This window comes from Neoarius graeffei, chromosome 26 (assembly GCF_027579695.1).
Source record: "Neoarius graeffei isolate fNeoGra1 chromosome 26, fNeoGra1.pri, whole genome shotgun sequence".
Lineage (NCBI taxonomy): Eukaryota > Metazoa > Chordata > Actinopteri > Siluriformes > Ariidae > Neoarius > Neoarius graeffei.
The window spans coordinates 42,182,348-42,195,411 of record NC_083594.1 but is presented as its reverse complement, the minus strand read 5'-3'; the positions used below and the strand labels follow the sequence as shown (position 1 = coordinate 42,195,411).

Below are 13,064 nucleotides of genomic sequence, written 5' to 3'. Positions count from 1 at the left end.
GCTGGGATCTGTAAACCCGGAATAAGAAGAATTACGAGAATTTCTGAAGCCTTATGCGCCTCGCCTCATCTATATGCTCTTGCCAGTATCTGTTGGCGTTGTCGGTGACAACAAGCCACAGCACCAAGACCAGCAACACTAACGACTCCATGTCCTCCATGTTTATTGTTTACTATCCGGGTCGTGAGACTACCGCTTAAAAGGTCACTGATGTCACTGTTTGCGCCGCCTAATGACATCACGTGACGTCCACCCACTTTCGCTAACTCCACCCAATGTGTCCACCCACTTCCAGCCAGCACGGTTCAGCGCAGTTGTAGTCGAAATGCAACTCCAACAGCCCCGCTCAGCTCGACTCAGCCCAACTCAGCACGGCACGGCTCAGCCCAACTCAGCCGCGTTGGTAGTGGAAAAGCGGCATAAATTGAAATAGTTGTCATCTGAGCTATTCTGGAGCTGGCCGGTGCTGTATTTTTCTTATTTGAGTGAGAATTTAGGGGTTGTATGCCACACTTACGTGTACATTACAGAGAAACACAACTAGCATAGACACTATGGCATTTATTAAGAGAACAACAACAACAACAATCACAAACACATTTCAAAGAGTCATGGTCAGGATTCACGTTTGGTTCCTAAAAGCAAAAGCTTCTTTTCTCACTCAACCTTTTCAACAACAGTCAAGATCACATCAAGGAGAAATCCAAAGCAGAAGAGACGGTAAATAGTGGATTCAAAGAATGTGATGCAGATATATGATGCAATTGCACTATATGTCAGTTACGCATACATGTCAACCTATGCGGAATGTCCGTATTTTATACGGATTTGATTCAATAAACGTAGTATACGGGCGTACAAATAAAGTTATATGGATTCTTTAAAAAACTTCAATATTTATTTAGAGCTATAATCAATTCCCACGATGATAAAAGAGCGCATAACATTTACAAACGTACTGTACACCACAGACAGCCAGTAAAGAGTCTTATGAAATCGCGCATTATCTTGTGGTAGCGAGACTTCGTTCCACTTCTGATCATGCGCACACTGCATTGCGAGAATCCCGCCAACCGGGAAGTAACATTTTGTTTGAAAAGCGTATTTCCACCTGAGCGACTTTCACTAGCGACTGAAAAGATTCTGAATGGGCACTCCGGCAAGATCAACACAGACACTTGCTGTGACATGCAGCCTAGTGAGGTATTGGTGCAGAGCGCTAAAAAAGCTGTCATGGAGTACAATTCAGAACATTAGAGTGACACTTTGTGTTTTTGTCAAACACTGGAGCTTTGTATTCATTTCTGAAGGTTTATTGTTATTAATATTGAATAAAAAGTAACTGGGATATATCATTGTTAATTATCATTCAAATTTTAGGTAAATTATTTTAATTTGCATCTTATACGGATTTTATAAGGGAAATACGGATTTTGGAGGTTGGTTATACAGGTTTGATTGACCAAAGGTTGACATGTATGGTTACGACAGAGACTTGGTTTGACCAGTTAGCAAGCATGATAGCATAGACGGTGTGGTATTAGCAAGAAAGTTGAACCTGTGGACCTTGATCTGTTTGAGCAGAGTGTACAGATGAGTCGGCGAGAGAGATGGACAGATTAAAGGACTAAACTGTCCCTGTATCTTTCTCTTTAGACATGAAGCATGGGCTAATTCCCACTGGCACCGCTACCAGCAGGTAATCGAACAGTCAAATCCAATAACCAAAATGAAAACAGACCAACATCAATGTCAATGAATGCAGTTGAAAAAAAAAAAAGTCAACTTAGAATTTCATTATCAAATAAACCTTCAGTTCACAACCACATGGAACATTCTTTCTGACAGCAGACGATGACTGGTGTCAGGTTCACGGTCCAGCACACAGAACTCTCTGAGGAAGGCTGACAGACTCATTTCATTTTGTATGACAGGTAGGAGGGCTTGTGTGAGCTACCAGAGAGCTACGACATGTAATGCAGATATCAGCAAGAACCAAGCATGGCGAGTCTCTGGAGAGGTAGTAGCTGGGAGCGTTCAATTAAGGAGCCATCGTTTTTGAAGCACCGTTCTCTGGAGAAAGCAGGGAAGGACTGCTGGAACAATGAAGGGAATAGTGATGAGGTGAGACAGTGGAAACAGAAAAGGGGGGGGGAAGAGGTGCTGATTGGGGTTAGCAGGGTAGCTAGGGACTCCTCAAGGCACAAGAAGACAAAAACAAAAGTGGAGCAAGTCCACCTGCCCTGCTTCCCTAGACAATAGGGTTACCATTAGAATTGTGAACACAATAAAAACGGAGGACTTGAAAAAGAATAAGCTCCAAACCAACACAGTTAACTCTTGAGCCAATGGTATCGAACTTGAGGTCCAGAAGCTCAGAAACAGAACGGCTCGTCTCACACCTGCTCAACCTGCTTTCAAAGTAGGCCATCTCAGCCAGATTTTGGCTTGGATTTCAGGTGCTCTAAGCTGAATTAGCCGAGCTACAAAAGGCCTTAATCTATATTATGTGGACATGTTGGACATTCCTTCCACATGATGGAAAGAGCTATCTGGGAGTACGCAGATCACTGAAAAGAATGCATCTGAGACTCTTTAACCAGTCTAGAAGGTTGGCAAGGTGGGAGAGATGGGATATGTGGGGGTGGTGTTCATCTCATCTCATCTCATTATCTCTAGCCGCTTTATCCTTCTACAGGGTCGCAGGCAAGCTGGAGCCTATCCCAGCTGACTACGGGCGAAAGGCGGGGTACACCCTGGACAAGTCGCCAGGTCATCACAGGGCTGACACATAGACACAGACAACCATTCACACTCACATTCACACCTACGGTCAATTTAGAGTCACCAGTTAACCTAACCTGCATGTTTTTGGACTGTGGGGGAAACCGGAGCACCCGGAGGAAACCCACGCGGACACGGGGAGGACATGCAAACTCCACACAGAAAGGCCCTCGCCGGCCCCGGGGCTCGAACCCAGGACCTTCTTGCTGTGAGGCGACAGCGCTAACCACTACACCACCGTGCCGCCCGGGGGTGGTGTTATGGGGGAAAAAATAACTTGCTCACCAACATCCAACTAATTGCAAAAAGGAAGCGTCTCATATTGCACTAGCATTTAGGCCGGACCTGGGCATTTTACGGCCCGCGGGCCGCATCCGGCCCTTTGGTTCATTCTGACCGGCCCGCGTAAGGTTAATTAGAAATGACAAAATAAATGTATTTTCTAACTTTACCTCATGCATGGACTGAATAGGGATTCGTACAACCGGTTTCTTCTTTTTTTTTACTTTTCAGAATGTGCATTGCTTTTATTTTGAAGTTGTGTTCAACAAAAACGCAATGCGCGCGACATGAACATGACATGAAATCCCACGAAACCTAATCCCGCGATAACTACTTCCGTAATTTGTCCAGACCAACCAGAGATAAAGCCGTGTGTTTAGTTTGCGGAGAGCAGATCCGAAAAACTGAAAAACACCAAATGAGGTGATTAGACTACAAATGTGGGCATCATTATTATAATATGATGCATCTTGCTTGATATTTGGAGTAGAAAGACAATATTGTGATGTCTTTATTGTGTTTTGGGGTGAATGTGACTGAAAAAAAAGGGTACAAACGTTCACATTTTGTTAACCATTGTTTTGGGAAATTTGATTGAATAAATGACATTTTTTGTAAGGCAACCTCGTTTTTTCCATACTCTTACCAGTCTTAGCAGCTTGTAAAAACAATGTTATTTATTGCTTTATATAAAGAAATACAATTAATATTATGCAGAATTAGTTCAGCCTTTTGGTCCGGCTCTCCACAAAATTTTCTGTTTCTCATGTGGCCCCATGGAAAAAATAATTGCCCACCCCTGATTTAGGCATTCTATTTAACAGTTATTCCACAAACTCGAGACGTACAGTACATGAGCTGATTTTTTTTTTTTGGTGGTTGGCAAACCAACTTAAAAGGTGCATTATCGCCACCGACTGGGCTGGAGTGTAAAACAGGAGGTTTTTTTTTTTTTGCGGGGGGGGGCTATATTCTTTTAGCCATTTCTGTTTCTTTTAAATACTTGATAATTTTTGGGGCTTTGTTTTCGAGTAGTTTTTATGTCATCCTTGGTTGGTTCAGCAACACGCTCCGCCATTTTGTTTTTCTCTACTCACTGTATATGAGCTGTAGTAGTAGCCAATCAGAGCATGCGATTGCTCATGTCCAGTGAATGTCGATAGAATAAACTGCATTACACTTAACTTAGAAGTGGGGCATTGATAATTAGAATTATGCCATTTCCAACCTCCAAATATTTGAGCTTTAATGTAGGAGCTGCTGTTAGCAACAAGCAAGCTAATTAACACGAGTGTTATGAGCAATCTTTAACATTCATGAAACATTTACCTTAAAGTGCGAAGTGATTTAGCCAGCTGTTCATTCTGCTGATTTAGATAACAGAATATTGTTATAATATAAGTTACAAATACAGGAGTGGTGCTTCTACTGCTTGAACAGCAATGTTGCCATGATGTCAGGGTCAGGCTTGAAAACAACTTCCTGAGCAGGAATTCCTATTCACAGTTGATGTTTACTCTTTGTTTAATCCTTGTTCAAATACCAAGGTATGAGCAAGGGCGGCTGGTGCATAAAGGCGATTGGGCGACGCACTGCCAAAACGAAAAAAAAAAAAAATTTTTTTTTTCTTTTTTTAAAACAAACTTTCACCAGCGCTGCTCGAGGCCGTTTTAATCTGTCTCTGGGTATCACTGTCCAATCAGGGTGGTCTTGCTTCTAGAGTACCGCCCCTTTTGGGGCGATTTCAGTCACGCTGAAAATCGCCCAAGAGTTCACTGATAGAGTCCCATGTTAGTATATTTTTTTCTCCTGACTGACACTTCAATGCAATCTCTATGGGTTCCGGGGGGGGCTTGCCCTAACGTGCTTACAGTACGTCACTGCAAAGCGCGGCAAAGTTGCGTTCGATCCGCTCAGTTTCTGAGGTGAGATGCATAGACATATAAACATAGACGCCGCCTTCTGCGTAGAATCATACGTCATCCTCGCCGCCATATTGGATGTGGCAAAGTTCATGTGCTGCGTTTAACTGTACCAACAGGTTTGCCATCCAAACGAGATCACATGGGATTACCTTTCACAGGTGAGACCGGAAAAAAACTTTTCATTGTATTTGGTCATTATAACGTAATTTTACGAACAGATTTTTCTGACTTTGTGGCTAATATGAAGGATTTTGACAGAACAGGTCAGACAGTCAGGATCAGAGAGGGAGCTGTTCCTTCAGTCTTCAGTTTCCCAGCTCATCTCCACCGGGTAGGTGTGTAGTTATAAGCAGTGAGAATTAGATAATACAGTTTACCTTGGGGATACCCTTGTTACCTTGGGGATACCCTTACACCTGGTTACGCCTGGTGGTGGCTGTGAGGCTGCTACTATCCTTAGAACAAGATGTGCATGGGGCAAGTTTAGAGAGCTACTCCCAGTCCTGTCCAGTAGGAGCCTGTCTCTGTCAACCCGTGGGAAGGTGTATAACACCTGCATAAGAGGAGCTATGCTGTATGGTAGCGAGTGCTGGCCGGTGAAGGATAGCGATATCAAGAGACTCGAAAGAAATGAGAGGGCCATGTTGCATTGGCTTTGCCACATAAGACCTGACGACAGAACAAGAACTGCCATCCTAAGAGAGAAGCTTGGTCTTAAAGATCTAAAGTCTACACTCCAGCAGCGGAGACTCCGTTGGTATGGCCATGTGCAAAGGAGCAGTTCAATAATAAATCGCGTTTACAACTTCAATGTTGATGGCAACAGAAGGAAAGGGAGGCCACAGAAGTCATGGAGGGAGTGTGTGGAAAGTGACCTTAAAGGGCTTGGTCTAAGTGCAACTGACACCCAAGACAGAAGGCGTTGGAGAACTCTGACGAACCATGCGCCGTCCAACCCTCTGCACTGAGGACAATGGACGTAAAACTGGATAGTGAGTGAGTGAGTGAGTGCCACACTATGATGAACGTTTTAGAACGTATGATGAATGTTTTTAACCTTTCTGAATGTGAAGGAATCAGTGATGTATTTTGTTTTGGTATGACGTTAGAACCTGGCCGAACTCAGTTTGGCGGTCATTCAGCTCACTTTATTCAACGAGAGTAGGTCTGTGTGGTGACTCAATAAATAAAACAGTACATTTTTATTTTCATTCACTATTTCCAGTTTTTCCACTATTTCCATTATTTATCATATTCAGTCTTGTAGGTTGGTTATTGTGGCCTCAGGTTTTGGTAGCTTGCTACGGTATGCTGACTGATTAGCTTACCTGAGCTATCTATCGCGTATCTGTCACTAGTTTGCAGTGTACAGTGTATTTCGCACACTATTTATAACCATCACATTAAAAGTTATATGTGTTGTTTTGATGCCTGTTTGTTTCCCAAATATATATGTGTGTGTCTTAATGGGTGAATAAAAGGCATTGAGTTAAATATTATTGTAGAAAGGGGCTTTATGAAGTTCAGTCCATTTACTTGCATTGGTTTACGGGGAAGATTTGCCACATAAAATGTGGCGGACACTCTGACGTATCCCAGCAACGGGCCACCAGCTCAATGCGGCGTCTATGTTTATACAGTATGTCTATGGGGGGAATCATATACTTGAGGTTTTACTTCAACATGGTCCCAGCGCAAATCCTGGTGAGCTGGCTGCAAGGACGCCTCAGCGGTTTTCTGCTCCCCCTGCTTACTTTTCCACCCTGGAGGTGGCTCCACGGACAACACTGCTTGGACGGTCACTGGAGTTTCGGACATGCATCATTTGTCGGAGAAAATAAAAAAACATGAGTCATCAAAGATTCACATGGGCAGCTGCCTGAAATTTTCGGATTTTGGGAGAGTGAACATCGCTACACAACCGGATGAGGGCTACAGGCTAGCAGTTCGCCGCCACAACGATGAGGTGAGCAAGAACAGGCACATATTAAACCGGCTCATCCAATGCGCGAAATTTTGTGGAGTGTTCGAGTTAGCTCTACGAGGCAAAGACGAAACTGAGGGCTCCAGTCACCGTGGGGTTTTTCTGGGTTTGGGTGACTATTGACTTGCTACCTAGGTCAATTTACTTCAGTCCTGTGGACATTTATGGTCCGTGTAGACATAACGGGGGAAAATTGACCCCCCTGAAAAAAAATTCAGGAGCCGCCACTGGGTATGAGTTTTAGTCACAAACATTACTAGCTTGGGTATTTGTGTTGAGTGAACGTTTTTTGAGGTAACAAGGGTGGGGTGAGGTGGGGGGGCTTGCTCTATTTGCTTAACTTGAAATGAAGGCTAACACTGAATACAGCAATTACAGTAGCTGCACAATGAATAAATATACAGGGGGCAGATAGGAAGGATTGTGGGAGAGATTGCACTCACTGACCGCTGGGGGGGATATGGGACTTTGAAGAGAACTCTATTAATGCTGGCAGCTCAGGTGTCTGCACATGAGATATCCATGATTGATTGATTGATTGATTGATTGATGTGTGCATTCAGAAGTGAAGTGAAAATGGGGGTTATTCTGTCTAATTACCATGTCTTCAGAGAAGAAACATTAATCCAGACAACTGGAAAGAGAAAGAGGGAGGGAGAGAGAGAGAGGGAGGGAAGGAAGGAAGGGGAAGAATGGATGAAGGAAGTTAGAGAAAGAAAAGAATGAAGGAAAGGAAGGAAGGAAAACCATGAAAGAAAGAGGAAGGAAGGAAGGAAGGAAGGAAAACCTTGAAAGAAAGAGGAAGGAAGGAAGGAAGGAAGGAAGGAAAAGAAAAGCATGAAGGAAGGAAGGAAGGAAGGAAGGAAGGAAGGAAGGAAGGAAAGGGAAAAGAAGGAAGGAAAAGAAAAGCATGAAAGAAAGAGAAAGGAAGGAATGAAGAAAGTAAGGAAGGGGAAGGAACAAATGAATGAAGAGAGTTAGGAAAGGGGAAGGAAGGGGAAGAATGGATGAAGGAAGTTAGGGAAAGGAAGGAAGGAAGGAAGGAAGGAAGGAAGGAAGGAAAAGAAAAGCATGAAAGAAAGAGGAAGGAAGGAAGGAAGGAAAACCATGAAAGAAAGAGAAAGGAAGGAAGGAAGGAAGGAAGGAAGGAAAAGCAGGAAAGAGAGGAAAGAAGGAAGGAAGGAAAAGAAAAGCATGAAAGAAAGAGGAAGGAAGGAAGGAAGGAAGGAAGGAAGGGAAAGAAAAGCATGAAAGAAAGAGGAAGGAAGGAATGAAGGGAGTTAGGAAAGGGAAAAGAAGGAAGGAAAAGAAAAGCATGAAAGAAAGAGGAAGGAAGGAAGGAAGGAAGGAAGGAAGGAAGGAAGGAGGAAGGAACAAATGAATGAAGAGAGTTAGGAAAGGGGAAGGAAGGAAGGAAGGAAGGAAGAGAAAATGAAGGAAAGGAAAAGAAAGGAAGGAAGCAAAGGGAAATAAAAGAATGAATGAATGAAGGAAGGCAGGCAAGGGGAAGGAAGGAAGGAAGGAAGGAAGGAAGGAAGGAAGGAAGGAAAAAGAAAGAAAGAAAGAAAGAATACCTTCTTGAAGAGGCGTCCAGAATCCTCGCTGATCTGGGCAAAGCGTGGTATGATATTGTTGAGGTAGAGGTCGCTGAGGGTGGCATGGTCACGACTCTCACGCTTCACCTGAGTCAGCAGCAGGTTCCAGCAGTTCACTGGAGACAACACGTTCTGCTCCTTCCTAAAGAATAGAGACAAAAGACACAGTTAAGGGACCACCACCAAACAAACAGACATTTGGATTAACTATTTGTCCGTACACAAAAATATGGGTTAAGAAGGGCATCTCTGAAAGTACCAATAATCTCAACAGGTCTTCATTAGGTCCATAAAAATAACTGCCTTGTGTCATAAGTGTTTTTAAGACACATATCAGAAGCAATTCTTGAATAAATTTTATTAATTTTCCTTACTTGCACACTTGGACCACTGCCCTGTACACCCAGCTGGATAAATATGTAGAGATTGCAGCTGGGATCGTCAGTGGGCCCATTCATGTGGGACTAACATACATTAGTACACATTAGCACAAAAAAAAAAAATCAGTCCTGAACAAAAAAAAATGTAGTTTGGTGAGTCAACTCAACAGATAACACTCAGGTTCAATAGACGTAACAACAAGGACACCACCAAACTGTGCTGGACTGCATTCGTCCTGGATTGGAGAGGCCCAAATGACATAAACCCATCAAATGGCCCTTTTCCACTACCCTTTTTCAGCTCACTTCAGCTCGCTTCAGCTCACTTCAGCCTGACACGGCTCGCGTTTCGACTACCAAAAACCAGCACGACTCAGCTCGTTTCAGCCCTGCTTAGCCCCTAAAACTCGCACCGTTTTGGAGTGGGGCTGAAGCAAGCCAAACCGTGCCGAATGAGGTTGGGGGCGTGAGCAGACACTCCCCTGTGCACTGATTGGTGAGGAGGCGTGTCCTCACATGCCCACACACGCCCCGCGAGCGCGCTGGGATCTGTAAACACCGCAAACCCGGAAGAAGAATAATTATGAATTACGAGAATTTCTGAAGCCTTATGCGCCTCGCCTCATCTATACGCTCTTGTCAGTATCTGTTGGCGTTGTCGGTGACAACAAGCCACAGCACCAAGACCAGCAACACTAACGACTCCATGTCCTCCATGTTTATTGTTTACTATCCGGGTCGTGAGACTACCGCTTAAAAGATCACTGAATCAGTGACATACAGAGCATCGTGCACGAGTTCGCGGAGCGCAAGGCTCGTCGTATGCCCTTCAAATAATGCGCGCAGTAGGCTATTGATGTTTTATCATGAGCCATGTACAGTATGTCGCCGAATGTTTTTTTTGTTTCTGAGTTACATGTTCGTTTGAAGGACTTAATGTACAAAATAACATAGTTGCACCCCGTAGTGTTGAAATTGGTAAACACAGTGCATTCAGTGAGGTTTGCACCGCCCTCCTTTTATTTCTGACTCTTCCTGTCACCGTTGCAACCTCTGAGCGCTCATTCGTATGCCCTTCAAATAATGTGCGCAGTATAGGCTATTGATGTTTTATTATGAGCCATGTACAGTATCCTAATGTTTTTTGTTTCTGAGTTACATGTTCGTTTGAAGGACTTGATGTACTAAATAACATAGTTGCACCCGGTAGTGTTGAAATTGGTAAACACCGCAGTTGCGGACATTTTGTAGCCTAAAATGATGTTATGATAAGCTTTAATAAAGGGCCCGGTCATTTGCCCCGCCCCCGGCCCGGCTCTGACTTGTTCCGCCACTGTCACTGATGTCACTGTTTGCGCTGCTTAACGACATCACATGACGTCCACCCACTTTCGCTAACTCCACCCAATGTGTCCACCCACTTCCAGCCAGCACGGTTCAGCGCGGTTGTAGTCGAAATGCAACTCCAACAGCCCCGCTCAGCTCGACTCAGCTCGACTCGGCACGGCACGGCTCAGCCGCGTTTGTAGTGGAAAAGCGGCAAAAGTGACCAGCCCAAAAGCCCCATACCAGCTGTCGTACCCTGTCTCAAATGCGGGTTACTATCACGCAGAAGCAGACAGGAAGGCTTCAACACAAAGATACCTCAACTTTGAATTATAAAAAATAATAATAATAATAATTAATTTATTCTTTCATTCATCTTCATTAACCACTTTATTCTGATCAGGATCATGGTGGAGCCAGGGAACAATGGGCAGAAGTTGAGAATACACCCTGGATAGAACACTAATTCGTCTCAGGACGCCATGCAACAACACAACACACTCATTTACACCTACGGACAATTTCGAGTAGCCAAAATTTTAAAGTTTGGCAGGTGCGAGGAAACCGAAGAACTTGTAGGAACACTAGGAGAACGCCACAAAGAGTAATCGGTTACCTGAGCTCATAAAAAGAAGGATAAGAAACTGAAATCAAATGTTATTGGCTTGAGCTCATCTAGCTACCCTTACAAAAAAAGAAGTGTGCTTCTAGTATACTTCTTTTAACCTATGCTTTCAGTTTACTTTTTATTTACTTATCAGAGATGTACTTAATAAAGTTATACACAAGTTTACTTGGCTTATACTCAAAAGTATATAGAAAAGTCTAAGTTTATACTTCTGTACTTAACTTTTGATCAAGATATACTTAACAAAAGTGTAATAAAGTATTAAAATATTTGTGCCTTATGTTTAAAGGAACAGTCCACCGTACTTCCATAATGAAATATGCTCTTATCTGAATTGAGACGAGCTGCTCCGTACCTCTCCGAGCTTTGCGCGACCTCCCAGTCAGTCAGACGCAGTCAGACGCGCTGTCACTCCTGTTAGCAATGTAGCTAGGCTCAGTATGGCCAATGGTATTTTTTGGGGCTGTAGTTAGATGCGACCAAACTCTTCCGCGTTTTTCCTGTTTACACAGGTTTATATGACCAGTGATATGAAACAAGTTCAGTTACACAAATTGAAACGTAGCGATTTTCTATGCTATGGAAAGTGCGCACTATAATGACAGGCGTACTAACACCTTCTGCGCGCTTCGACAGCGCATTGATACGGAGCTCAGATATCAATGCGCTGCTGAAGCGCGCAGAAGGTGTTAGTACGCCTGTCATTATAGTGCGGACTTTCCATAGCATAGAAAATCGCTACGTTTCAATTTGTGTAACTGAACTTGTTTCATATCACTGGTCATATAAACCTATGTAAACAGGAAAAACGTGGAAGAGTTTGGTCGCATCTAACTACAGCCCCAAAAAATACCATTGGCCATACTGAGCCTAGCTACATTGCTAACAGGAGTGACAGCGCGTCTGACTGCGTCTGACTGACTGGGAGGTCGCGCAAAGCTCGGAGAGGTACGGAGCAGCTCGTCTCAATTCAGATAAGAGCATATTTCATTATGGAAATACAGTGGACTGTTCCTTTAAGTGTACTTGACCTGTAGTTGTGCTTATCCTTTTGATAGTAGCCTATAAAATACTTCTTTTCACACCTATTGGCTTCTTTGTGATATACGGCAGCATGTTTTAAATCCCATCTTTTAAACCTACATGTACCATAAGTAGGGCGGCACGGTGGTGTAGTGGTTAGCGCTGTCGCCTCACAGCAAGAAGGTCCGGATTCGATCCCCGTTGCCGGCGAGGGCCTTTCTGTGTGGAGTTTGCATGTTCTCCTCGTGTCCGCGTGGGTTTCCTCCAGGTGCTCCGGTTTCCCCCACAGTCCAAAGACATGCAGGTTAGGTTAACTGGTGACTCTAAATTGAGCGTAGGTGTGAATGTGAGTGTGAATGGTGTCTGTGTCTATGTGTCAGCCCTGTGATGACCTGGCGACTTGTCCAGGGTGTACCCCGCCTTTCGCCCGTAGTCAGCTGGGATAGGCTCCAGCTTGCCTGCGACCCTGTAGAAGGATAAAGCTGCTAGAGATAATGAGATGAGATGAGATGTACCATAAGTTTGTGGTCAGCTCTGGGGTGGAACAGCTTAAGAGTAAACAGCGTTGGAACTTCAACTTATCTTTTTTGTACATAGTGTTATTAACCTACAAAGAGACAGATAAAAACATTTATTTTATTTGCCAACAAATTTGAAAACAAAGGTGAGAACATTGTGACAGACTTGAATCGTACTGGCTGTCATTATACGCCATCACCAAAATACATCTGATTTTTTTTTATTTTTTTGAGAGATTGGATGTCAAAGTTCTCATTGCCATGTTTTTATACTTTGGCATTTAATACAATGCTGCTTTAAATTCTGATTTTGAAAGAAAACAAATATGTTCTTAATCCTGACTATCTGTTATTTTGTGAATTCTTACCTTTATAACTTCATTGTAACTTAAGGTACAAAACACTTAAGTTGTCTACTGGTAGTGTGCATGAGGTAAGGGTTAGGGCTAGAAAACTAATAGTATACCTAGAAGGGTAACTGCAGTATACTTCAAAACTAAAAAGTGGACTAGACGTATATAACCAGTAACTAATAGTATATTCCCAATATGCTATAAAGTATACTTTTATAAACTAAAAAGTGGACTAGAAGTGTGTAACAAGTAAACCAGTAGTATAT

General features: G+C 43.3%; 1 protein-coding gene across 3 annotated transcripts in view; it reads right to left on the bottom strand.

Annotated features, from left to right (window-relative positions):
* Positions 1 to 13,064, bottom strand: part of srgap2 (SLIT-ROBO Rho GTPase activating protein 2) — a 285,919-nt gene that overhangs the window by 109,166 nt on the left and 163,689 nt on the right. For all 3 annotated transcript variants that reach the window (XM_060910660.1, XM_060910661.1, XM_060910662.1), the window contains one exon: positions 8,550 to 8,712. In XM_060910660.1, the coding sequence (XP_060766643.1) occupies positions 8,550 to 8,712 (163 nt within the window). The remainder of the gene's footprint in view (positions 1 to 8,549; positions 8,713 to 13,064) is intronic.